The sequence below is a fragment of the Equus caballus genome, chromosome 4, assembly GCF_041296265.1.
Source record: "Equus caballus isolate H_3958 breed thoroughbred chromosome 4, TB-T2T, whole genome shotgun sequence".
NCBI lineage: Eukaryota > Metazoa > Chordata > Mammalia > Perissodactyla > Equidae > Equus > Equus caballus.
The window spans coordinates 15,605,535-15,631,618 of record NC_091687.1 but is presented as its reverse complement, the minus strand read 5'-3'; the positions used below and the strand labels follow the sequence as shown (position 1 = coordinate 15,631,618).

The 26,084-nt window shown below is 49.3% G+C and overlaps 1 protein-coding gene across 5 annotated transcripts in view; it reads right to left on the bottom strand.

Moving 5' to 3' along the window:
* Positions 1 to 26,084, bottom strand: part of CCM2 (CCM2 scaffold protein) — a 50,330-nt gene that overhangs the window by 738 nt on the left and 23,508 nt on the right. For all 5 annotated transcript variants that reach the window (XM_070265562.1, XM_070265563.1, XM_023639027.2 and 2 more), the window contains 7 exons: positions 11,247 to 11,330; positions 9,964 to 10,147; positions 6,273 to 6,409; positions 5,083 to 5,218; positions 2,109 to 2,166; positions 1,481 to 1,619; positions 740 to 878 (listed from right to left, as the gene is read on the bottom strand). In XM_070265562.1, coding sequence (XP_070121663.1) covers positions 740 to 878; positions 1,481 to 1,619; positions 2,109 to 2,166; positions 5,083 to 5,218; positions 6,273 to 6,409; positions 9,964 to 10,147; positions 11,247 to 11,330 — 877 coding nt within the window. The remainder of the gene's footprint in view (positions 1 to 739; positions 879 to 1,480; positions 1,620 to 2,108; positions 2,167 to 5,082; positions 5,219 to 6,272; positions 6,410 to 9,963; positions 10,148 to 11,246; positions 11,331 to 26,084) is intronic.

Sequence of the window (26,084 nt, the reverse complement as noted above, 5' to 3'; positions counted from 1 at the left end):
TACAAGAGGCACCCTCCTATGTGAGAACAAGACTGAAAGGAACACTATGAGCTGGGGGTCAAGGCCCTTGGATCTAAGCCCTGGCTGGGCGACTGACCCCAGGGAGGCCATGAAGTCGTCAAGAGCTCACTGGAGGCAGCAGGTCCAGCCTTTAGCCCTTTATCCCCCTGCGAGCAGAGCCCTCAGGTGGCAGCCAGTGCGGGTACAACACACCCTGCTTGGATTATTGCAGGAGGAGCCCAGGACCCAGGAGCCTCCACCAGCCACCTTCAACCAGCCATGTTCTCTGGAGTCAGCAGAGGGAAGGCACAGCCCTGCCCCTGTCCTCGTGGGTGTGGGCAGACGTCCAGTGCCACATCCCAGCTATGGGCGGCAGGCCCTGACCACCCCGCCTGCCATGCTGGCCCAACATACTGAGCTCTTGGGGCCTCACCGCCTCAGCAAAAGCTGGTCCTTCCACTGAGAAATGCCACGTTCTCTTCTTCTACTCATCCATCAAAACCAGCTCAAGCACCACCTCCTTTGAAGAGCCCCCTTAGCCCTCATGTGGCCAGTGCACAGCTCCTGGCTTCTCAGTCTAGCTTCTGTGGGGCCCTCTGCTGCTCCCCAGAGGACGAGCTCCTGCCAGGCACTGGGAAGAGCCCTCTGGCCAGAATCACTTGGGCCTTAATGGCTGGAACCCCCTTTCCTATCAGAGCCCCGGCCCGCAATTCAGGTGCCCGTCCATCCCAGGACTCACCCAGCAGCAGGAACTTGCGGCTGTCCCCGTAGAGCTGCCGCAGGTTGATGCAGAACTCATGCACCGAGGCCCCGTCACGGTATTCGTGAAGCAGTGCAGCGAACTGCTGGATCTCCTGCGAGGACAGCTTGGTGCGCAGCTACAGAGAGAGAGTGGGACACCAGACAGGACCCGGTGACCGGAGGAAGAAGAGTGCCACAGGTCAAGGCCCCTACACCTGCGCAGAGGGTCGCAGGGACCCAAGAAGAGCCCATGCCGTCTGCCCTAATCTCACCAGGAGCAGGGCAGAGGGAGCGCGGCTGCACCACTGCCAGGGGTCTGTTTACTGGTGTCCTTGGGCCCAGAGCAATGCCCACACCATCTGGGGGACACGTGTGGGCCAGGAGACTGAATTTTCAAGGGCAAGACCACATGAGGTCAGGGGACAGAGGGAAAGTCAGCTGAACAATGAGACGCCCCATCCAGCCCTTCCAGGGAGCATCCAGTCCCTCTGCCACCGTTCACCATCTGAGACCCAGGGACAGACCTGTGGTCAAGCCCCAGTGGCCAGAGCAGCCCCCACACCAACCCAAGTGCTCCCCAATGACTGTCCCAGCAGGAAAGGCAGTGATGCCTGGCGAAGAGGATGGAGACATAAGCAAGGTACCCTCGCTCACCCTCCTCCCCATTCCTCCTCCTCCTCCCCCCCCTCGCCTCCTTCAGGAACTTCTACGACTAAGGCGCCCGCAGTGGGCAGGGTACCGTGAGCATGTAGTCCTGCAGCAGCTCGGCGGCCGTGGCGCTCAGCTCGCTCTCGCTCACCGTCTTGGCATGGGGTGCCGTCTGCATGCAGAAGGACAAGGGCGAGACGCCGCCTGCGTGCGCACACTCAGGGAAGGAGCTGCAAGGACGCGAGCCATGGGCAGGCAGCTCCTCGACCCCTGCCCCGTACCTGCACCCACGACACCCTGCAAGCACCCAGTTAGTGCCAGGGGTGCCCCGCGGTGGGAGTCAGGGCAGGTGACGGGAAAGGGAGGTCAGCTTGCCCGGGCATGGGGCGAGGGTCTGGAGAAGGTGGAGGGAGGGGCACAGGGAGTGGGACAGAGGAAGACACGAGGGGATCAGCGACATGGAGCCTAGCACGCTCTCACAGATCGACGAGCTCACCGGTAGCGCAACCTTGGGGAGCCTGCGAGCTGGAAAGCCTATGAAGGCTGGACTCGGGGGGAGGGGTTGAGGGGCTGATGAAGGGGAGGGGGCCCAGCAAGAGGAATGGGGCCCAACAGCGGGAGGGGAGGGTGGCCAGCAAGGGAGAATGGAGGGAGCCTGACAGGGGAGGGGGGCCAGGCTGACATGCTGGCATTGCTGAAAGCCAGGGCCCAGTACTCACAAAGTGCTGGCTTCTGTCTCATAAGACTCCTTCATGTCCACCTTGGTGGAAGAGTCATCTGTACAGAAAGCGCAGAAAACAGATGCTTCCAGTTACGTGAGAGAGAGCACTGAGTCCAGCGGCCGAGCTCCAAATGGGAGATGCAGAGCCCTGGCGGCAGGGCTCCTGGGGCCTTTGTGGGCAGAGCCGGCTGGGCACCTGGGGTGCACCTCAGGCCGCACCTGCACCCGCTCCTCCTGGGCTCTTGTGAGATGCACCACCTGCTGCAGGTCTGGGCTGGAGGGGTGATGCTCTGGTCTCAGAGGATGTGCCAAGTGGCAGAGCTGGAGGAGGCTCCCCAATGGCCAAGAAAAAGAAAAGCACCATTTGTAGGTGTCAGCTCCACATCTGGCAGAATCCTAGGAGCTGTGTTACCTCATCTTCTCTGACTCTGGCAGGTCTCATCACTGCCCTGCTTTTAGATGAGGATGTGAATCAGAGAAGTTGTGCCCCACGTCACAGCTGTGAGGGCAGAGCCACAATCAGAGCTGGTAGGTCTGACCCCCATCCTGGACCCAGCCGAGCTCCACACGCAGACAGCTGCTCCCCAAGGACAGAGACGAGGCCTCGGGATGCCCGAGACCCTCAGCCCAGCAAGGGCCTGGTACACAGCAGCTACTCGGGAAACCCTGGACAGATGACGTAACGTCTGTATGACACAGACCGTGCGGGACATCGGAGCACCGTTCTAGACAGCAAGCCGAGCTGTGACAGTGGTGGTGACACGGTGTGGCAGAGGCTGAGGAAGAACAAGGGACGTTTCTGGCAGTGGGAAGAAATAAAAGTGGTGGGCAAGGGCAATGGTCCACGTCCAAATCCCAGGACCTATGAATGTGTGGGTGACATGGCGATGGGGGTGGAGGCTGCTCTGTAGCTGACCAAACACAGGGAGAATGTCCTGGGCTGTGTGGGTGGGCTTGGTGTGACCACCGGGCCCTTCAAAGTGGAGGAGGGGCAGAGGGGCAGACAGAGCTGTGACAACAGGAGGTCAGAGATTTTCCTCTGCCGGCTGTGAAGATGCAGGAAGGGCTCCCAAAGCTAGAAAAGGCAGGAGCCAGCTTCTCCCCGAGCCGAAGAAGGAAGGCAGCCTGGCCAGCACCCTGATTTTAGCCAGTGAGACCCGCTCTGGACTCTGGCCTACAAAACATGAGAGACTAGATCTGTGTTTAAGCTTCTAAGCTCCTAAGTTTTGGTGATCTCACAGCAGCAGGAGCAAAGAGACTCAGTAAGAAAGGCCCTGAGGCATAAACCAGCACAAGATGCGTGTGCGTGCACGTGGGTGTGAGAGTGTGAGCGTGTACATGTGCACGGAATGGGTGTGCATGTGTGGTGTGTACAGATGTGCACACATGTGTGATAAGGCATGCCTCACTTCACTGCCCTTCGCAGACACTGCGTTTTTTCCAAGAGCCTCCATCAGTAAAAAGATTACGGCTCGCTGAAGGCTCAGACGACAGTGAGCATTTCTTAGCAATGAAGTACTTTTTAACTAAAGTACGTACATTGTTTTTTAGACATAATGCTATTGCACACTTCACAGACTATGGTATAGTGTAAACATAACTTTTAGGTGCACTGGGAAAAACTGAAAAACTCATGCAACTCATTTTATTGCGATACTCGCTTTCTTGCGGTGGTCTGGAATGCAACAGCGATCTCTGAGGTGTGCCTGTTCGTACGTGTGCATGGGTGACAGGTGCGTGTGTATGTGTGCAGATCCCACAGGGAGACTTGAGGAGAGAGGCACGCCGCCGCCCATGTGGAGTGGAGGCTGGCAGGGAGGAAGGCCACTCAAGAAGCCCTGATCACTTACATCTTACTTTGTGAAAACTCATGCAACTATACATTTATAATTTATGCACTTTTTAGCAAAAGATTCAGCAAAAAAAAGACCCTATTGGGAATTTTAATGCACAAGGGCAAACCAATCACACTGAAATTGGATGTTTACATACGGCTTGATAAACCAACCACCTGCTACTTACTGGAGAGAAGTCGCTGGCCTCTGGGCCTCAACCCCCGCCCAGCATATGGGGACAGACCGCCTGCCTTGCTGGGCCGTTTCTGCGGGGCCGTGTGCAGCTTCAGCACCAGCAGCAGGAAAGGCAGGCAGCGGACAACCAGCCCTGGGATGGGTCCTTCCTCAAAGAGCCCCCAGCTTCATAAACACACAAAGGAGGGTTCTCCTGGCTTTGTCCCTCTTCGCTGAGATGTGTGAACCACTGGGGAGGACGCAGGGCTGGGACTTATCTCCACAGACAGACGATACTGGAAGCTACAGCTGTACTGTCTCCAGTGTCTTTCTACTTACAGAAGCCATGAGTCCTCAATAAATCACATATTTAAGACAGATACTCTTGGTGTGTAGAATATTTAGCTCAAGTGGGCTGTGTGTAAAGGAAATGTGTTGTGTGCGCTAACAGATTCCTGAAAATGCTCCAGATATCCATGCGGAGGTGGTGGCTCCCGGATGCTGGTCACGCCACACAGTCTTCAGGGCTCCTTCACTTCCTCCCACCCACCACCCTGCTCCCAGGCAGTCTGCGTTCTGGAAGGAGTCCTCACACCCACCAAGCGCAGTGAGGTCTGGGCGTTCTGGAAGGGAGGCTCCTCACACCCACGCTCAGCCCCAGTGCTGGAAGCCCCTCCTGGCCCTCTGTTCTGAGTTAGGTGAAGTGACTTTAGCCACATGTAGTTCCAGAAAAAGTGTTCCGGGCTCCCAAAGTTATGCTGGAAGCCACCAGGCTGGTGTAAGAGGATGGCCTTGACTAAACCTGCAGAGTAACATGAACGTGCAGTCTGGAAACAAAGGGCATTGGCTTGAACCCCCAGGACAGGGAGCAAAGGCACTGCACACGGATGCTGCCTGGGGGGCATTTCTGCAGGACTGGGGGAGGGAAGCTGGGGCCCTGCTGCCCGCCCTCTCACCACGTACCACTGTGAAGGGACAGGTGGTGGGTGGGTGTTGAGGCTCCATCAAATATGGCTCTGTCCAGAAAGTCGATGGTGGACTCCGTGTACACAATCTGGAAGACTTGGCCCAGCAGGGAGCACAGCTCTTCGGCGGCGACCTGCCATGGAGGGGACAAAGCTGCGCCTTCCTGGGTGGCTTCCGGGCACCTGCCACCTCAGATGCTCAGTGAACACCAGGACTGAGTGCCCTCTGCCTCCTGTTGCCCAGTGGGGCCACAGGGATGCCAGCCCACGGCGAGGACGCTCTCCAGACCCGGGGCGGCCAGGTGTGGCCTGCAGACGTGTCAGCTACCAGCCCTCCTCTTCACACTGCCCTGGCCGGCCAACACCCTCTCACCACTCCTGTTCTAGCCTCAGGAAACGGGGCAGGGAGGGAACCAGCATTTGTGGCAGCTCACATGGACAGCATTCCCAACACTGCAAAATGCTTCACATGTGTGCTGTTAAACCAGGGCCCCATCTGGGGCGGTTCTGGCCCCAGGACACGAGGCAATGTCTGGAGGGGCTTCCAGTGGGGCAGGCCAGGGAGGTGGCCCCATGAGGAAGAACTGCTGCTGAAACGCGGGCACAGCTGAGGAGGAGGGAAGCTGACGAGAGGCGACCTAAGGAGGGGCGGCACCACCACTGTCTTTCGGATGTGGAAACTAAACAGAAGGATATCTAAGGGCTCCCAGAGGCTGGCAGCACGTAGGTGCCTGAGGGGGCCCCAACCCCAACTTGCCACTCCTAGGAATCTTCTGACAGGGCACAGCTTGGGGTGGAGGAGACCACTGCCCCCATCAGCACGGGGGAGAGAGGGACAAGGCCCACCAAGAGGAGAAGGAACCAACCAGCACAGGGGGAGGCACCAGATGGAGTGGGACTAGGGGCGAAGCCTGGGTCAGGATGTAGGTGGGGCTGGGGCTGCTGTTGGCAGCGCTGGGTCAGGATGTGAGACGGGCCTGGACAGGCTGCAGGCAGGGCATGGGTTGGGTGTGGGTAGGGCTGGGCCAAGATATGGAAAAAGCCTGGCCAGATTGTGAGTGGTGCCTGGGAAGGCTGTGGGGTATGGGCAGAGCTGGACAGGTTGTGGGCAAGGCCTGGGCCAGGTGACGGTGATGGCCTGGGCCAGGTGTGGATGGGGCCTGGGTCTTAGTTCCCAACTCTGCTCACCTTGCTCTCTGCAGCCAGGATCACCAGGCAGCACGCTTCCACGGGTCCCACTCCACTCTCTGACAGGGAGCCTGCGGTGAGGCCTCTGGAACTTTCCGCACACAGACTCTGGCTGGGGGAGATGCCGGGGTCCTGGGCTGAGAAGTCAACACCGCGGCAGGTTAGGGCAAGTGCAGGAGCTCAACAGCCGTCTCTAGACAGCCCATAGCAGGCTCAGGTGGGGACAGGCCTACACGGGGTACGCCCTCTCCCCCAACTTCTCTAAACAAGGGGTGGGAACAAGGGAGCAACTCGTTCATCCTCACACTGGCTGCTGAGAATTTTCACCCTACATGACCTTCTAGCATCCTTGCCAAAGATGGTGCCAATATCTTAGGCTGAGACACGAAACTGCCGATATTCAGCTGCTTTTGATCTACACAAAGGAAGGTACTCACAGGGTTCCATTCACAGGGTTAACATAAGACGGACCATGAGGACAATCCTGACACACAAAACTGAGGCATGGGGGACAAAGGACGGGGCCCAAGGGCATGTGAGGGGCAGGGCCCAGGTGGGGATCTGGACTGTGAGAGCCCCAACTGGGGTCCTAAAGTCTATGCACCGCCTCCTCGGACAAACAGGGCCTCAAGAGCTGCGGAGACGACTCCAGGCCTGCCCGAGGCAGGAAGGGAGGCCCACGTCCTGGGGAAGCTTGTGCAGGAGCAGGGCTCCAAGCACATCAGCTTGGACAGACCCGGGCACAGGAACTGCAAGTGAAGCCTTGAACTCCGCCTGGTGCCCGTGTGTCTCGGGGCAGGCCCAGCTGAGGAGGGAGAACACCTGAGGCTCACACATGGCCAGGAGACAGGAACCGGGCCAGGAACAGTGGGACTCGGGGCAAATGGGCCTGCAGAGACCAGGTGCCCTGTGGCCTGGCACCCTGCGTGGAGGCTGAGCCCCAAAAACCCTGGGGGGACTCTGGGACCGCACTGTCCCACAGCGGCCATAGGCAATGAGCACGAGAAATGTGATGAGCCTACACTGAGTCCAGCCCTAAGTGTAAACTACACAGGGTCTCAGAGTTATACAAAGAAGAATGTATGATTTCTCATTGGAAATTGTTATATTGATCATATGCGGACGATATTTGAGACAGAGAACTAAATGAAGTATATTATTAACATTGATTTCACTTGTTCCTCTTTACTTTTTTTAACATGGCTCCTAGAACATTTTAAGTAGCTCTATGGCTCGCACCCATGGCTGGTTCACAAGGAAGCGAGCTTGCGCTGTCTCTAAAGAGCCCACTTCCAACCCCCCAGCTGCACCTGGCCATGAGCACTGCCAGCTGCAGTCACACAGACTGTCCCCACAGGTCCTGCTTCAGATCCACATCTGCTCTCCTACAGTCACAGAAAAATCCTTCAATGAGATGTCCCCATGATCTGCTCCATCCTGGCACAAAGGGACATCTGGTCACCCGCCCTCCAAGCCATGCCTGCCACACCAAACCTCCTGCAGCCAGACCTGGCCCCAACTCACCCTCGCCCAGCACCCCCAACCCCGCCACCTAGCATTCTCCCAACACCAGCATACTCTGGGCCCGAGGAGGCACACAGCTGTGCCTGGATGTAGTAGGCACTTAATAAATATGAGCCATCATTGCCAGTGTCTGTGCTGAGGACTGCTATGTTCAGAATCCCACCAACAGTATATCCGACGTACACACGAGCCTCTGAGAGACATGAAGGCTCTTGATCTCAGGACTTCACTTCAGAGCGATCCACTAAATCAAGGAAGGCGCCCTGGGACACAGGGATTCATTCTTTTCCTTTAACTCAAAGGCTCTCAAAGCTCTGGCTCCTGGTTTTCATCTCTTTTTGGCAAGTTTCTCCTATGGAGCTCATTCACTCCCTTTTAACAAATCTGTTACTCATCTTCTCAGCAATTTGTTCTAATGATTAACGCTGAGAAATGCCCGGCTGCACAAGAAGCCAGGGGGGCCCAGCGCCCACCCTCCAGCTCACATGCCTGCAGCACCCCGTCAGAAGCTGGTCTCCCCATCGCTTTCTGTCCCTAAGGGTGCCCTAGACCTCAGGCCTCCTGCGGGGGACCCCATCCCTGGGTAGCAGACTGGGCAGTCACGTGGCCCCGGGCAGCAGTGGTGGAAGCGATTACAAAACCAGCTCCCACAGCCAGCCCCACCATCTACCCACCAGGTGACCCTCGCCGAGTCACCCGTCCTGTCTGCTCTGTTACTCCACCTGTAAAGCAGGAGAAAACAGGCTCCTCCTTCCCATTTACGATGGAGATTAAATTAGATCACTCATGTCACATACTTTGTACTAGTTTGAGCCACACTAAATTGCCATTTTTGTAGATTAAAATAGTTAAATATCGGCAGTTTCATATTGTCCACCTAAAATAATGCCCGTCATTAAATAGCAGATGCTCACTGAGCACAATGAAGGGAAATGAGGGACAAGCAGAGCACAGAAGGGACCTTGCTCAGAAGTACAGCGTGACAGAGCGGGGGTGTGGGTGTGTGTGGGAGTGTGTGAGCATAGGTGAGGGGCTGTGAGTGTGAAGACACTCTGAGTGTGTGTGTGTGTGTGTGTGTGTGTGTGTGTGAGAGTCGGGGGGGCTAAGCCACAGCTGCACAAAGCCAAGGGGCTGAAACTGCGGCAGACGCCTTCACACTGCTCCAGTCAGCTGTGTGGGTGGGCCCGCAGCACCCCGCCAGCTTCATGGGCTGGCAGCTTCCCGACCAATCTCCAGAGCTCACCCAAGCTCAAGAAGTCAGTGCTGAGAAAGCTCACCAGGGCCCTGGCTCTTAAGAAAAGCCCTTGGATCCTCCATGAATGACCGAGCTCCAGCAGAGAAACAACTTTCTCTCTGTGCTGCCTGAAGTGTGCTCCAGGTGGATCCATCTGGCTGGCCTCACACCCCGCCAGTGGCCCTTTGGAAAACAATGGCTTCGGGGCCCAACCCAGCCGACAGGAGCGCCCGAAGGAGCCCAGAACAGAATCAGTGGTGCAGCACCATCCTCAGAACCCTCACGGGGAAGGGCACAGCACAAGCGAAACCATGACTTCGCTCCTCATTCCTGAGTAACTTGACGCCAGGGCAGAAGCTGTGGAACCTGGCGGACAGCTTGTCCACGAGTGCCCAGTAAGGCGCACTGCCCTCTCGTCACCAAGTGAGGGAACCGGGCTGGGGGAAGGGGGCTGATGTCTGGTTTAAGGGGCTTTCTGATTCTGCTACAAGGACATGCTGAGAATGTCTCACAGATTGAGAGCTCCGTGACGGTCTCATCTGCACCCTCAGCTTTGGGAAGGCAGCATGGCCAAAGGCTGGGCAGAGCTGAGGCCCCAGCCAGAGCCTGAGACCAGTGCTGCCTGCCTGCTGGAGGACTCTCCAATGTCCCTGAAGGGGGCATCACCAGGCACAGTGGCAAGCCCGCGAGGCTCCAAGTGAGAGTGGCCAGGCTCAGCACCTATTCCTCACAACCTCCTGGGTCACTGCCCTCCTCTGGCCAAGGCTGGCCTTGGAGACAGGAGAGCCACTCCTCAGGCACAATGGGCAGCAGCAGCTGACCCAGCACTGGAGAAATGGTCTCCAGAGCTCCAAATCCATGGACTCGCTCCTCAGGACAAAGACGTGGCCATTTCTCCCAAGGACCCTTCTGACCCCACCCCCAGGTCCGTACCTGTCTTTAGGACCACCAGGTGTGAGGCATCATCCCGCACATAGGACACGGCAGCAATGTCATGGATGGGGACCCTGAGAATGGTGTCCTCCCCGTCCCGCCAGGCCAGCTTGACGTTGTAGGCAGACAGGCTGATCACAGCATCATGCTCCTGGGTCAAGTGTCCGGGGAGCTGGTGGGCTCTCTAGAAGGAACCACAGGGTGTCAGAAACACAGGGCCCCGGCAGCAGGCTCCCCTAGGAATCCTGCAATGTGTGCCGGCAGACACAGCCCACACGGCCAGCTGAAGCAAGTGCTGCTCCCTTCAGTGTGGCCATGCTTGCTCCAGGGGCACTGCCATGTTCACGTCACATTGTGGGGGTCTTCCAGAACTGCCTTTACATTCAGACCTATGGCAAGTGGTCAGGATATCTTGAAAATGTGAATTGTGAAAACAGCCCAAAACCTCAAGAAGCAAGTCTAGAGAATAAAGTTTATGTTCAGACTGAGGAACAGTCTTTACTGGCCAAGTGCCAAGCGCACCCATAATATGGTGGAACTGGGTTATTCTTCACAGCCATGAAGGCCTAGGGTCAGAAGACCAAGAGCTGATAACAGAGTACAAGTGTCAGAGGTCAGGGTTGGGAGGTAGAGCAAGCCAAGGGTCAGAGGTCACAGTTGGGAGGTGGAGCAAGCCAAGGTTCAGAGGTTAGGGTTGAAGGTGGTACAGGCCAAGGTTTGGAGGTCAGGGTTGGGAGGTGGAGCAGACTGAGCATCAGAGATAGGGGTTAGAAGCTGGTGCAGGCTGAGGGTCAGAGGTCGGGGTTGGGAGGTGGAGCAGACCAAGGGTCAGAGATTGGGGCTAGGAGCTGGTGCAGCCCAAAAGTCGGAGGTCAGAGTTGGAGGTGGTGCAGGCCAAGGGTCGGAAGTGGTGAACGCCAAGGGTCAGAGGTCGGGTTTGGAGGTGGTACAGCTCAAGGGTCAGAGGTCGGAGTCATAGGTGGTGCAGGCCAAGGGTCAGAGGTGAGGGTTGGAGATGGAGCAGACCAAGGGTCAGAGGCTGGGGTTAGGAGCTGGTGCAGTCGAGGGTCAGAGGTTCACGTTGAGGGTGGTACAGCCCAAGGATCAGAGGTCGAGGTTGGGAGGTGGAGCAGACCAAGGGTCAGAGGTTGGGGATAGGAGCTGATGCAGGCCGAGGGTTGGAGGTCAGGGTTGGGAAGTGGAACACGCTGAGGGTCAGAGGTCAGGGGTAGGAACTGGAGCAGGCCGAGGGTCAGAGAATGGGGTCAGGAAGATGGGGTTACCTTTGCATTGTCTATGAAATGCAGTATTTCGGTCCTACTGGAGGGATTCAGGTATCCTGGTATGGACGTTAACTGACCTAAGTACTGAAAGAGAGTGAAGAGAGAAAGCACCATGAGAAAGGGAAGATTGGCCACCACCATCATGGACTCCACAGACAGTGCAGCGAGAGCCTCACACATTCCCGCCACCAGGCCCTCTGGCCTCAGTTCTGGCTCAAAGCTGAGGCCCTCCTCTGGGAAATGTGCTCCTAGAATGCTCCGAATTCTGAGAGAAATCTCTACAGGCTAAGGAGAACGCTCCCACGCTTCCAACTATACTGCATCAATGTTGTCATCAAGAGTCCTGCAAAGGAAACCTGAAAACTCGTTTGGTGGAATGTGGACTCTGAAAGAACAGACAAGGATGGCCCGTGTTTCCAGGTCACTGTTGGGAACTGAAAACAATGGTGCTGCAAAACCCTACTAAAGATAAACTTAATAAATCACAAAGGGCCAGCTGAGGAATGAGGACAAACAGAGAAATGAAGTGGCATGTGGCCAAGAAGGACTTGGTTAACAAACCTCAATGACAAGGGCCTAATGATCACAGGAGGGTATGAATACAGACACAGCGCCGTAGAGGCCGCGTTCACGCCGTATCTCTACCAACTAACACAGTTTTGTAATATTCTTTTTATTTCTTCCCAAGAACACATCTCTTGTACTTGGTATTTCTCAGTCTTCACTAACTTGCATATTTAAAGTCTCTGTTAAAAAAAGGGTGACGCTGGACTCCCATCTCTGGTTCAACGTGTAAAGAGCTTGGAAGGCGTCACTCCCATATAAGAAAAAGCTGAACAAACTAAAAATCAACAACGCTTCTTAGACTCATCAAAGAATGGAGTCACAGGGCAAACTGTTGCCCCCAAAACTGGAGAGAGTGACAGGGAACAGAGAATTGCAGCTCCCAGGGAGAAGAAGCCATGGGAGCCAGCACAGCAGCAGCACCAGGAAGGGAAGTGACCATGTGCTGAACACAGGTGTGGACATGCTGGAGACAAAAACTCCATGGCCAGTTGTACGGGGCCCACACTTGTGTGAGTTCCGCCGTCAGGAGCCTCACCAGGTTCTCAGGGTGAAGACTGGAGAAAAATCTCCTCGTGCTTCTGGCAGGGGGAGGGGAAAAGAAACAACTTTAAACTGCAACCAGAGCACCCTGTTATCCTTAACAAAGGCCTTTGCTCATGGAAAACTAATTTTCCAGCTCCTGACCCACCCGGGGGAAGGGAAATACCAACTCCGGCCCCCATAGCTGTTCCGTCTCTCTTAAACAGGAAAAACAAAACCAAGGAGAAGCACAGATGGTGGTCAGAGCCCAGGCGCGCAGGCTCACTGGAGGACTGAGACCCACTAATCACAGGACTAGAGAGCGCTCCCCCACCCCTCCCACTACCACGTCAGTACGCTCCTGTACAACAGGAGATGACATGTCTCAGACCCTATTCAGCCGTGACACCACAGCTGCAGCAAATGATAAACACAGCCCAACTCCTGGCCAAAGAAACACAGCCTCACACGAAAGGTCTGTTTACCACAGTTCCTTTTACATCATGTCCAGATTTCAACAAAAAAATTACAAGGCATGCTAAAAGGCAAAAAACAGTGTTTGAATAAACAGGGCAAGCATCAGAATCAGATTCAGATATGGCAGGGATGTTGGCATTATCAGAACCAAGAATTTAAAAGAACTATGATTAATATGTTAAGGGCTCTAATAGAAAAAGTGGGCATCATGTAAGAACAGATGGGTAACGTGTGCAAAGGGATGGACATTCTAAAAAAGAATCAATGGGAAACGATAAATCAAAACCACTGTAACAGAAATGAAGAAAGAACACCTTTGATGGGCTCATCAGTAGACCCGACACGGCCAAGGGAGAGTCAGTGAGTTTGGAGGTATGTCAGTAGAAACCATTAAAACTGAAAAGAAAAAAACATTAAAAAAATGGAACAGAATATCCAAAATCAGTGAGAAAATTATAAAAAGTGTAACATGCGTAGTGGGAATACCAGGAGGAGGAGGAGAGAAATAAACACAAGAAGTCTTTGAAGCAACAATGACTGAGAATTTCCTCAAATTAACATCAGATACCAAACTACTGGTCCAGGAAGCCCAGAGGACACCAAGCAGAATAAATAGCAAAAAAACTACACCTCCACACCTCATCCAAACTGCGGAAAATCAAAGACAAAGAGAAAATCTTTAAGTCAGTCACAAGAACAAAGCGACCTTACAGAGGAGCAAGGGTAAGAATGGCGTTGGGCTTCTCTTCAGGAACCATGCAGACAAGAGAGAAGTGAAATACGTAAAGCGTTGAAAGAAAAACCTGCCAACCCACAATTCTGAATCCAGTCAAGGTGTCCTTCAAAAGAGAAGGAAAAATAAAGATTTTCTCAGACAAACAAAAATTGAGGGCTTCCACAGTTACCTGGGAGGAAACGTTAAAAAATCTCACTGAGAGAGAAGGACAAGGATCTGGTCAGAAATTGATTTATATAAAGAAAGGGAAAAATGTCAAAGTAGAAATAAATAAAGGCAAAATGATATCTTTTATGTTATTATTTTAATTGTTCTAACAGATAAATGTTTTCCAAAACAAAACTAGCAGCAATGTTTTGGGTGATTACAGCTCTGGGCTAAGTGAATGCATGACAGCCAATGGTGGGGGGAGGGGGGGGCGGGGGGGACAGGAGTACTTGGTTATACCTGCACTACTCATGAAGAGGGAAGTGGTATTTGAAAATGGGTTTAGACCAGTTGTAAATGTATACTGCAGACCCTAGGGCAATCACTAAAAGTATTTTTTATAGAACTACAATTGATATGCTAAGAAAGGAGAAACAATGGAATCATATAAAGTGCTCAAATAAAACCAAAGGATGCAGATAAAGAGTAGAAAACCAAAACAAAAGTAAAAAAAAAATAAACAGAACAAGAGAAACTAAAACAGTTACAAATATGGTAGATATTAATCCAATTATATCAACAATCACTTTAAATGTGAATACTCTGAATACACCAGTTAAAAGACAAAGACTGTCAGACGGGATAAAAAATTCAAGATTCAAATAAATATATTTTGTCTACAGGAAACCCACTTTAAAGAAGGGCACTACATAATGAAAACAGGGTCACTTCTCCAAGAAGACACTACGATCGTTAACCTGTATGTGCGTAAGGGCAGAACTTCAAAATACATGACGCAAAAACTGATAGAACTGCAAGGAGAAATAGACGAATCTACTTCCCTAGTTGGAGACTTCAACACTCCTTTCTAAGAAACAGACAGATCCAGTACGCAGAAAAATCAGTAAAGACATAGTTGACCTCAACACCACCATCAATCAATGGGATATAACTGACACCTATAGACAACTTCATCCAACAACAGAAGACACCTTCTTCTCAAGCTCACATGGAACATTCATCAAAATAGATCATATTCTGGGCCATAAAACACACCTACATGAATTTAAAAGAATAGAAACCATACAAAGTATAGTTATGTACCACATAACAATCATTTGGTCAAGGACGGACTGCATATATGACGGTGAGCCCATAAGATTAGTAGCATATAGCCTAGATGTGTAGTAGGCTACACCATCTAGGTTTGTGTAAGTACCCTCTATGATATTCGCACAACAATGAAATCGCCTAACAATATATTTCTTAGAACATATCCCCATCATTAAGCCATGCTTGACTGTGTGTTCTCAGATCACAATGGAAATTCCTTGAAAGACAATCTACCAAAATTCACATAAGGAGAAATGGATCATCTGAACAGGCATATGAATCTACTAAAGAAACTGAATCAATATCATCTCCAAAACAGCACCAGGGCCACACAGGTTCACTGGTGAATTCTACTAAACATTTAAGGAGGAAATTAAACCAGCTGTCTATAATTTCTTCCAAAAAATAAAAACAGAGAAAACACTTTCTAACCTTTTCTATGAGGCCAGCATTACCCTAGCATCAAAACCAAAGATAATACAAGAAAGGAAAAACTACAGACCAACATCTCTCATAAACACAGATGCAACAAAATATTAGCAAATCAAATCCAACAACATATAAAAAGAATTATACACCACAACTAAGTGGGATTTGTCCCAGATATGCCAGGATGGTTGAACATTCATAAACCCATTAATGTAATCTATCACATCAACAGGTTAAAGGAAAAAAATCATACAACCACATCAACAGTTGCAGAAAAAGCATTTGACAACATCCAGCACCGATTCATGACAAAAACTCTCAGCAAACTAGGAATAGAGGGGAACTTCCTCAACTTGATAAAGAGCATCTACAGGAAACCTACAACTAACATCACACTTAATGGTGAGAAGCTCAAAGACTGCCAAACATCAGGAACAAGGCAAGGATGTCCCCTCTCACCAGTGCTTTTCAACATCATACTGGAAGTCCTAGTTAATGCAATGAGACAAGAAAAGGAAATAAAAGGTGCAGACTGGGAAGGAAGAAGTCAAAAACCGTCTTTGTTCACAGAAGCCCTCTGACTGGGGAACCAAGCAGGCAAGTCACTCTGGGGATTACTGAACCCAAGCAAGGTAAACACAGCGGCCTGAGTCAGTCCACCTACTGCTATGCCAGGCAACCATCTGCCCACACAGAGGAGGAAAGTGGCACAGAGAGGAGAAGAATCAGCTGAAGCACACATAGGGCACAGTGGCAGATACGAGCTGAGTCTGGGCAGCATCCTAAACTTGAGAAAAGCTGCCTTCAAAAACTGTCAGTATGCGCTGGGCAGCTCCACAGGCAAATGCATAACCATTCTGAAAAGTTTTAGATTTCATCTTCTCTAAGGCGAGGCAGAGGAGAAGAAATAAAACTAAACTGTGTATTGGTTTCCCCACTCTCTACAGGGCTGGGAATCCTCCTCTGACAGTTAGAGAAGTTTAAGAATAAACAAGCACGACATCTAACTACTGGCTCAACTTAGCTTGTCACTGATGAACATTCCAGAATGTTTCCAGAGATCTGCAGTTAGCCAAGATCTTTCCATCCTCTTATCTGCTCATGTAAACCTAATGCAGATGCTTTCTTACACTTCCTGACTTCAAAACTTACCAAAAAGCTACAATAACCAAAACTGTGTAGGACTGGCATAAAGACATACAGACCAACGGAATAGGAAGCCCAGAAATAAACCCTGGCATGTATGTTGGTTTATTTTTGACAAGGGTGCCAAGATCATTCAATAGGGAAAGCACAGTCTTTTCAACAAATGGTGCTGGGAAAAATGGATATCCACATGTAAATGAAGCTGTACCCTTACCTTACACCATGTACAAAAATTAACTCAAAATGGAGGGAACAGCTGAATGTAACACCCAATTGTTCAACTCTTAGAAGAAAACGTAGGGAGAAATCTTCATGACGTTGGATTTGGCAATGACTTCTTGGACATAACACCAAAAGCACAGATGATAGAAGAAAAAATAGGAAAAGTGGACTTTATCAAAATTAAAAACTTTTGTACATCAACGGACACAATCAATACAGTGCAAAGACAACCCACAGAATGGGAGAAAATATTTGGAACCTTATATATGATAAGAAGCTAATATCCAAATACATAAAGAATTCCTACAACTGAACAAAACACCACACAACCCGACTGAAAAACGGGCAAAAGACTTAAATAGATATTTCTCCAAGGAATATATACAAATGGCCAATAAGCACATGAAAAGATTCTCAAAATTGCTAATAATTAGGAAATGTAAATCGAAACTACATTGAGATGCTACTTCACACCCATTGGATGGCTACTATCAAAACAGAAAATAACTGTGTTGGCAAGAAGGCAGAGAAATTGGAACACTTGTGTGCTATTGGCAGGAATGTAAAATGGGGTAAGCCATCATGGAAAACAGCATAGCCAGCCTTCAAAAAATTAAATATAGAATTAGCATATGATCCAGTAATTCCACTTCTGGGTATATACACAGAAGAAGTGAAAGCAGACTATAAAAATCTTAGAAGAAAACAGGAGAAAAGCTCCATGATATTGGATATGTCAATAATTTCTTTGATATGACACTAAAGGCACAAGTAACAAAAGAAACAATAGACAAATTGGACTTCATGAAAATTTTAAAATTCTGTACATCAAGAGACACTATGCACAGAGTAAAAAGGCAACCCACAGAATGGGAGAAAATATTTGCAAATCATGTTATCTGATAAGGGATTAATATCTAGATTATAGAGAGAACTCCTAAAACTCAATAAAAAAACCAATAACCCGATTCAAAAATGGGCAAAGGACTTGAATAGACTTTTCTCCAAAGAATATACACCAATGGCCAATAAGCACATGAAAAAATGCTCAACATCACTAATCATTAAGGAAATGCAAATCAAAACCACAATGAGATATCACCTCACATCCATTAGGATGGCTACTACCAAAAAAACAGAAAACAAGAGTTGGCGAGGATGTGGAGGGACTGGAGCCCTGGTGCACTATTGGTAGGAATATAAAATGGTGCAGCCACTGTGGAAATCAGCATAGAAGGTTCCTCAAAATATTATAAATGAACTTCTATATGATCCAGCAATTCCATTTCTGAATGCATACCCAAAAGAATCGAAAGCAACATCTCGAAGAGATATTTGTACACCCATGTTCACAGCAGCATTATCCACAAGAGCCAAAACATGGAAGCAACCCAAGTGTCCATCAACCAATAAATGGATAACAAAATGTAGTATATCCATACAATGGAAAATTATTCAGCCTTTAAAAGGAAGGAAATTCAGCAATATGCTGTAACACAGATGAGTACATTATGCTAAGTGAAACAAGCCTGTCACAAAAAGACAAATACTGTATGATTCCATTTCTATGAGGGACCTAGAGTAGTGAAATTCAGAGAGACAGAAAGGAGAATGGTGGCTAGTCAGGGGCTGGGGGAAGAGGGAATGGGAAGTCACTGTTTAACAGGGACAGAGTTTCAGTTTGGAAAGATGAAAAAGTTCTGGTGATGGATGGTACTGATGGTTGCACAACTATGTGAATGTACTTAATGTCACTGAACTGTACACTTAAAAATTAATTTGATGAATTTTATGTTATGTATATCTTAGCACAACAAAAAAGTTTTCCTACTGGCTTTACTCAATAATTTTATTTGCTAAAAACTCCAAATCATAATCAACATTATACCACATATTAGCTATCACTTCTAGCTTTGTATCATCCAAAATCAATAATCTTGTGTTTTCATTCAAATGGTAGTAAAAAGTCTTGGCTAAGATGGTGTCATATGCCCAGTGCTTTAGTGAAATACAAGCGCCCTGGTATTATGTCTGCAGGACCAGACAGGACTGCCCCACCTCCACATGGCCTGGGCACACAACGTCACCACTGCTGTCTCGCCTCCCCGGTGGTGGCACTATGCTTCAAACACAGGCTCACAGATCTCCAAAGAGGATTCTACTTTCTCATAGAGGTGAGTCCTCATTCATGTGAGATATTTTTTGCTGTAAAATATTCATAAAACAACTCTCATCAATAAAAGAAAACTGCAGCTCTCATCCTTGTTATAATTCCTGATGGGACAAAGTGTGCCTCCTGGTCAGTTCTTACAACAGCCCTTCCCAGCTTGTGCTGGGCAGTCCCCTGCCCAGTCCTAAACAACTCCCAATGCCTCCAACAGCAATGTCAGGGACAAGCCCACACCCACAGGGAAGAGAAATGGCACAGGCTGCTGTGCCAACTCACTAACTGTAGCATGCCAAGGACACAGCCACAGAGGGATGAACGTGATGGAACGTGAGAGACCAAGGGAACATTCGACTGACAGAACATCAGCTCAATCAGCCTGGGTATCAATGAAATGGAAGACGACACAGCCAGACGGTCTCAGGCACCCACCAACGCCACTGCTGTTCCTTACAGAGACTGCAGCCCACACAGGGGTGTGCTGATAAGCTCACTGTTTCAGCTCTAAATAGTAGAAAATGCTTCCCAAAATAATTGCTGACAAGAAACAAGACAAGTCCATTTGTATACTGAGGCCGAATCAGCCTCCCTATAACACCCACCTATTGGCCTTGATCGACAAGTTTCCCACAGCAGAGCATGGGCCCTGACAGGAAGGGTGTGACTCTGAGACTTGGGGTGGGGACACCTGGGTGGATGCACTTGAGAACCTCAATCCTCAAATTATTCTCCACGCTCTGGGCCTGCAGAAGTGGCCCATCCCTGCTTGTTGGTAGAGACACACACACACACACACACACAAACACACACACACACCTTGATTGAAAACACACAGGCCTGAAATGGGATGGGTACGTTTCCCGACACTGCTGGATCTGTACGTGGGGTAAAGTCTCAACGTAGCACAAGTGGGGACTGCTGGTCCTACTGAAGGACAGGGGACTGAACGCCAACAGAGTGGCAGGTGCTGGGCTCAGAGGGATGGAACACTAGCTGGATGAGTGTGTCTATGGGGGCTCTCCATGGCCTGGCACTTAACCCCAATAAGAGGCCCAGATTCAGCTCTAAAACGTTGCTTGTATGGCTCTTAGAAGCTCAGCAAAAGTGAGGGCACACGTTAAACACAGGAGAGATCACAGAACTGCCATGGCAAACTGTGGATAAAGGTTTTGAAAGGCTGAGAGGTGGGCCTGGATGGGATCTACCATGTAAGACAGGGAACGTCATGGCTGCCCCTGCTCCTTGGGAGGGCCGGAAAGACACTCCCCTCAAGGATGGGCTGGAACAAATGGGCTGGAAGGGACACTGGCACCACTGAGCAGCTCCGTGGCGGCTGTTCTCTGAAGGTGGAGCTAGCCATAGGAGACGCTTAGAGAACCAGGCTCCTTGGAGCAAGGGGGACAACAGGACCCTGGCAGAGCAGACGCCAGGTAGCACTCAGGGGCAGGTGTGGTCACTGTAGGGGGCAGCAGGGGCCTGGTATGCAGGGACCTATGGAGATGGCTCGTGAAGTGGAGGAGATCCCAGGGGCAAGAGCTGGGAGCCACCCAGGGCACCACCTCATGTAAACAAACAAGGACATCAACACTGAGGGCGCCACTCCAACAGAAAGTGTCGATCCCTCAGCTGGCTTCCAGACCCAGAAACATGACTGCAAGAGAAGCCAAGCCCCACAAGAACAAATCTGTAACACCAAGCAAGTGCACACTGCAGCGCTGACCCCATTCTCTCCACAGGGACTTACAGTCCTTGACGGGGGAACGGAAAGTCTTTTAGAGGTTTTGGAATAGAGGGTCTGAGATGATGCTGATACTCAGGGGCCCAGACGGCCAACAATGTCCTCTGTTAGCATGGGGACATACGTGGGTCAGGCAGTAAATGGACTCCAGGCCAAGGTCCACCTCAGAGTGTGTCCACTGGGACCAGATCCACTTCTTAAATGTGTAATAGGGACAGACATGTTTAGCAGCCTGTAGAAGCCTCACACTGGTTCTAAGTCCTGCAGAATAGGAGCTACTGAAGTATAAAAGGCCATGTGGAAGACCCTGAAACTGACCCCAGCCCCCTGCCCCTGGCCATGGTCCTAAAGCAAGAACAGTATCATTTCCAGAGAGAAAAGCAGAGATGCATGCTGCCCTCTAAGACTTAAATGACACGGGGTCAGCGGTCTCCATCTCATCCCGTCTGGCTCCTGCATAAGAGGGTGGATGATGGTGTGTGACCGGGGACCTCCGTACACCTTAAGACAAGCACAGTCTTGGGTACAGGGTTGCAGCTACTGAAGTGGCCAATGCAATCTCTTGCAAACCCATCAGGAACCCATTCATGTCCACAAAAGCACATAGTCACGGTCTTACCCCAGGACCACATTATACACATCAGCTGCAGGAACAGGAGCCCTGGAGCCAGTGAGCCCCAGCACAGATGCACTGGGACCCCTCCCTTAGCTTACGCCTATGGCCCCACAAAGGGTTCCCAGTACACAGCAGAGGGCAGAAAGCCCAAGCTCAGTTCACGTATTTGGGAAGAAGCCAACGCACTACAGCCCCTCTCAAGGTGGTAGACTCCACGACCCTGATAAGGCATAGTCAAGACCAACCAGGCTCTGGGTGGCCAGTGGACCCTGCAATGGGAAGCGCTCTTCCCTGGCAGGACTGACATGGACTCCAGGTATAGGTTTGCCTTTCTTGCCTGCAGTGTCCCAGCCAGCCCCACTCTCACTCCCTAAGGGCTCATGGAGTGTCTGAGCTCTGATGAGGTCACACATAACCCCACCTTGGATCAAGGACGGTACCAGGCGCATGTCCATCAGCTTCAGTGGTCCTACAGAATCCCACACCATCCAGGAGCTGCCAGCCTAGAGAGGACATCCCAAAAGGATGCCACATCTCTTCAGAATGCAGGGTATGTCTTAAACCAAGAGTCACGCCACCGCACTGTGTCTCCAGTGGGCAGAATGCATGGATCTGGGGTCCCATGGAAGCAGGAGTAGCTCTGATCACCATCAATCCAAGAGACCTTGGGGAACATGGGCTTCCTGTCCCCATAACTCTCGGCTCTGTGGGTTTTGAGAGCCTGGCACTAAAGGTAAAATGCTTGTCAGGGGACACAATAAAGATCTAAACTTAAAAGTACAGTTGCTAGCTGGTCAGTTTGGGCTCCTCATGCCAGCAGACAAGCAAGCACAGAAAGGAGTTATTGTTCTGCAAGGGCAAACGGCCTTTATCGTGATGGGGAGGTGGGGATGCTGCCACGTAGCGGGGACAAAAAGGCATGTGTGTGGTCTCCAGGTACCCCCACATGTCCCCTGACACTCCCACCCATAGTGGGCAGGTACACTTCCCACAGACCTTCCGCCTCTGCCCTATCCTGCTTTCTCCACTCTCCTTCTCGGGAGAGCATGCCCTGAATAAATCGTCAAACACCATCTCCAGTTTCAGGCTCTGCTTCTAGAGAAGCAATCCAAGACATCTACAAAGACAAGTACCAAACAAGGAAACCTCACAGCTAACTTCACAGCAAAGGGCAAGCTCACCTGCCACACTGAAAGCTATGTTTTCCAATGCGTAAGAAAACCACCAACCAATCAACAGAAAAATGGCTACAGAAAGACATTTAAGAGCTCTGACTCTTGACCAGCTAAAAAGATGCTCAAGCTCACTCATAAGTACAAACTATAATGATGAAACATCTTATTAACGTGAGAGTAGCAAAGATCAAAAAGTCTGCCCATCACTGTGCTGCTTCTCAGAGCATGGAGAAACAGGTATTCTCATAGACTGCCAGTGGTACACACTGGCTTAAATCCCCCATGAAGGGCAATCTGGAAATGTCTATCAAACTAAAAAGTAACCTAGGCTGATACCCAGAAATTCTATTTCTGGAATTTATCCTATAGGAATAGTAAAATGTGTGTGTCACAGTTGAGACAAATGAAATATGCAAGAATAGATGACTGATTAAATAAAATATGGTACAGCTGTATAATGGAATACTACACAGCCAGTAAAATGGATGAGGCAGCTTTAAGAGTCCTAATGTGGATACTCTCCAAGATATATTGTTGCATGTAAACAGCAGGGTACAAAGTGCACACTTTGTGATCATTTGGGAACAAACGCACATCTGCTTGTGTATGGACAGACTAACCACGCAGGGACACACGAGAAAGTGGTGTCAGTGACTGCTTCCACAGACGGAACTGGTGACCTCTTTTCACCAAGGTCTCCTTGTACCATTTGAATTTTGTACCACATACATAACTTACATATTCAATTTTAAAAATACAATAAATAATAAATCTCATCAAGAAGTGTCTTAGGTTTAGTATCACAGATGTGATTAATTACCCACTGCTGCCCCCAGTATTAAAAGCCAGGAGTATCCATTCACAGGGCCTGAGCCTGCACTGCGCTGGGGCCTGCTGGAATAGACAATAGCTTGTGACAGAAAACACGGGAAGGATGCTTCCACTTTATAAAGGCTGGGGAGGATTAAATGAGGAAATGTATTTGAAATGTCAAACAGTGTTGCTGTATACAGTAAACATTCAGAAAACAGAAGCCACTATTAAGTTCCTCTCAACTTCATGTTATCAATGTTTATTCTAAATACAAAATACTTGCCATAAGGAATCACACTGGAGTATGTGGGAGTAAATGTTTCTTCATCACTAGCAGACTTTGTTGTCACTATTTTTATTTTATCAAAATGAAACATGTACACAGTTAAAAAAGGCAAATAGTCCCCAAAACCATATATTAAAAACCAACAATCTCCAGTCCCAACCCAGACAACCCTATAGATAGCTTTCCATAGGCAGCCACTCCGGGGTCTTCTAAGGGATCCAGGCCCACTTTCCACATAATGGTTTTACATTGCTACTGCTTGATTCGTCAATTTAAGACATGATCTGCTGATTTCCAGTTATGGTAGAGAAAGGTTTAACTCTCTCATATCACCACTCCCACTTCCCCTTCCTTTCTTCTTATGATTCAGATAATTTCTTAATCATTGCTTGGTGCTTATACCATAGTTTACTAGGTATATACTATTTCACTGCTGTGCCAAGAAGTAATGAATTCACAATTTTGTTCCTGCATCATTTTTTATTTCTTTTAAACTTTTTAAGACAGTTGTAAAATTCATGTGCAGTTGTAAGAAATAATAGAGATCCCTTTATCCCTCACCCTGTTACATCCAATGTGTAACATCTTGTGACAGCACACCCTCACAACCAGGATAGTGACTACACGGTCAAGTCACAGAACATTCCACCACAGCCAGGACACCAACCACACAGTCAAGTCACAGAATGTTCCATCACAGCCAGGACACCAACCACACGGTCAAGTCACAGAACATTCCATCACAGCCAGGACACCAACCACACGGTCAAGTCACAGAACGTTTCATCACAGCCAGGACACCAACCACACGGTCAAGTCACAGAACGTTCCATCACAGCCAGGACACCAACCACACGGTCAAGTCACAGAACGTTCCATCACAGCCAGGACACCAACCACACGGTCAAGTCACAGAACGTTCCATCACAGCCAGGACACCAACTACATGCTCAAGTCACAGAACATTCCAGCACCACAGGGACCCTCCCATTCCTCTTATAGGCCCACCTACTTCCTACCCACCTGGTGTCCTCTTTAATCACTAGCAAGCCCTAATCAAGTCTCCATTTCAACAATTTCATCATTTCAAGAATGTTATACAAAGGGAATCAAACAGTATGTAACATTCTGGGAGTGGCTTTTTGTACTCAGCATCTCTCTCTGGAGAGTCCCGCAGGTCACTGAATGTATCAGTAATTCATTCCTTCTCACGCCTGAATAGGGTTCCACGCTATGACGGAGCTCATTTGTTTAACCATTCACTCAGTGAAGGACATCTGGGCTGTTTCCAGTTTGTGGCTATTATGACTAAAACTGCTTTGAATAGTCACGTACAGGTTTTCGTGTCGACATAAATTTTCATTTCCATGGATAAATACTCTAAGTGTAATTGCCAGGTCGTATGGGACCTGCATGTTTAGTTTTTTAAGGAACAGCCAAATTGTTTTCCAGAATGGCTGCAGCATTTTCCATTCCCACCAGCCATGCATGAGTGATCCACCACACCCTTGCCAGCATTCGGTGTTCTCACTAATTTTTTTACTTAGTCATTCTGACAGGTGTGTATGATGTCTCACCGTGGTTTTAATCTGAATTTCCCTAATGGCTAGTGTGCTGAACATCTTTTCATGGGCTTATGTGCCATCTGTAGATCTTCTTCAGTGAAATGTCTTTTCAAGTCGTTTGCTCAAGTTTAACTGGATTATTTTGGTTTCTTTACTTCTTAGTTTTGAAAGTTCTTTATTCTAGATAAAAGGCCTCTGGCAGATGTGCAGTTTGCAAATTTCTTCTTGCAGTCTGCAGCATGTCTTTTCATCCTCTTAACAGGGTCTTCCGCAGAGTCAAAGACTTACATTTTATGAAGTCCAGTTTGATTTTTCTTTCTTTCTTTTTTTTTTTTTTTTTTTTTTTTTTTGGTGTCAAGTCTAAGAACTCTGCCTGGCCCTAGGTCCTGAACAATTTCCCTTACTTTTTTTCTGAAAGTTTTACAGTTTTACACTTTACCTTTAAGTCTGCGATTCATTTTGAGTTACTTTTTGTATAAGGTGTGAGGTTTAGGATGAAGTTCATTTTTTCTCTATGGGTAGCCAATGGTCACAGCACCGTCTGCTGAGAAGACCGTCCTTCCTCCCACGAATTGCTTTTACACCTTTGTCAAAAATTATCTGGGCATATCTGTGTGGGCCTGTTTCCAGGTTCATGATTCTGTTCCACTGATCGCCGTGTCAGTCTCTGCCAATATCTCACTGTCTTCACGGCTGGTAGCCATAAAACACATCTTGAAATCAGGTGACTGACTCATCTCATTTAATCTTCTTTTTCAAAACTGTTTCAGCTATTCTGCTTCTTTTGCCTTTTCACATAAATTTTAGAGTAATCTTGTCTATCTACAAAAAAATCTTCCTGGGATTTTTGACAGGAATTGTGGCGAGCCTGTGTATCAATCTAGGGAGAACTGACACCTTAACTAGGTTGACTCCTGTAATCCATGAACATGGCATGTCTCTCCACTCACTTACTCAGATCTTTGACTTCTTTCATCAGTGCTGTGTAGTTTTCAGCATATAAATCCCACCCATGTTTTGTCAGATTTACACTTAAGTGTCTATATTCACGTCTGTAACTTATTTTTGTCTTGCACTGTCTTTCTCTGGTTTTGACATCAGGGTAACATTACCCTCACAAAA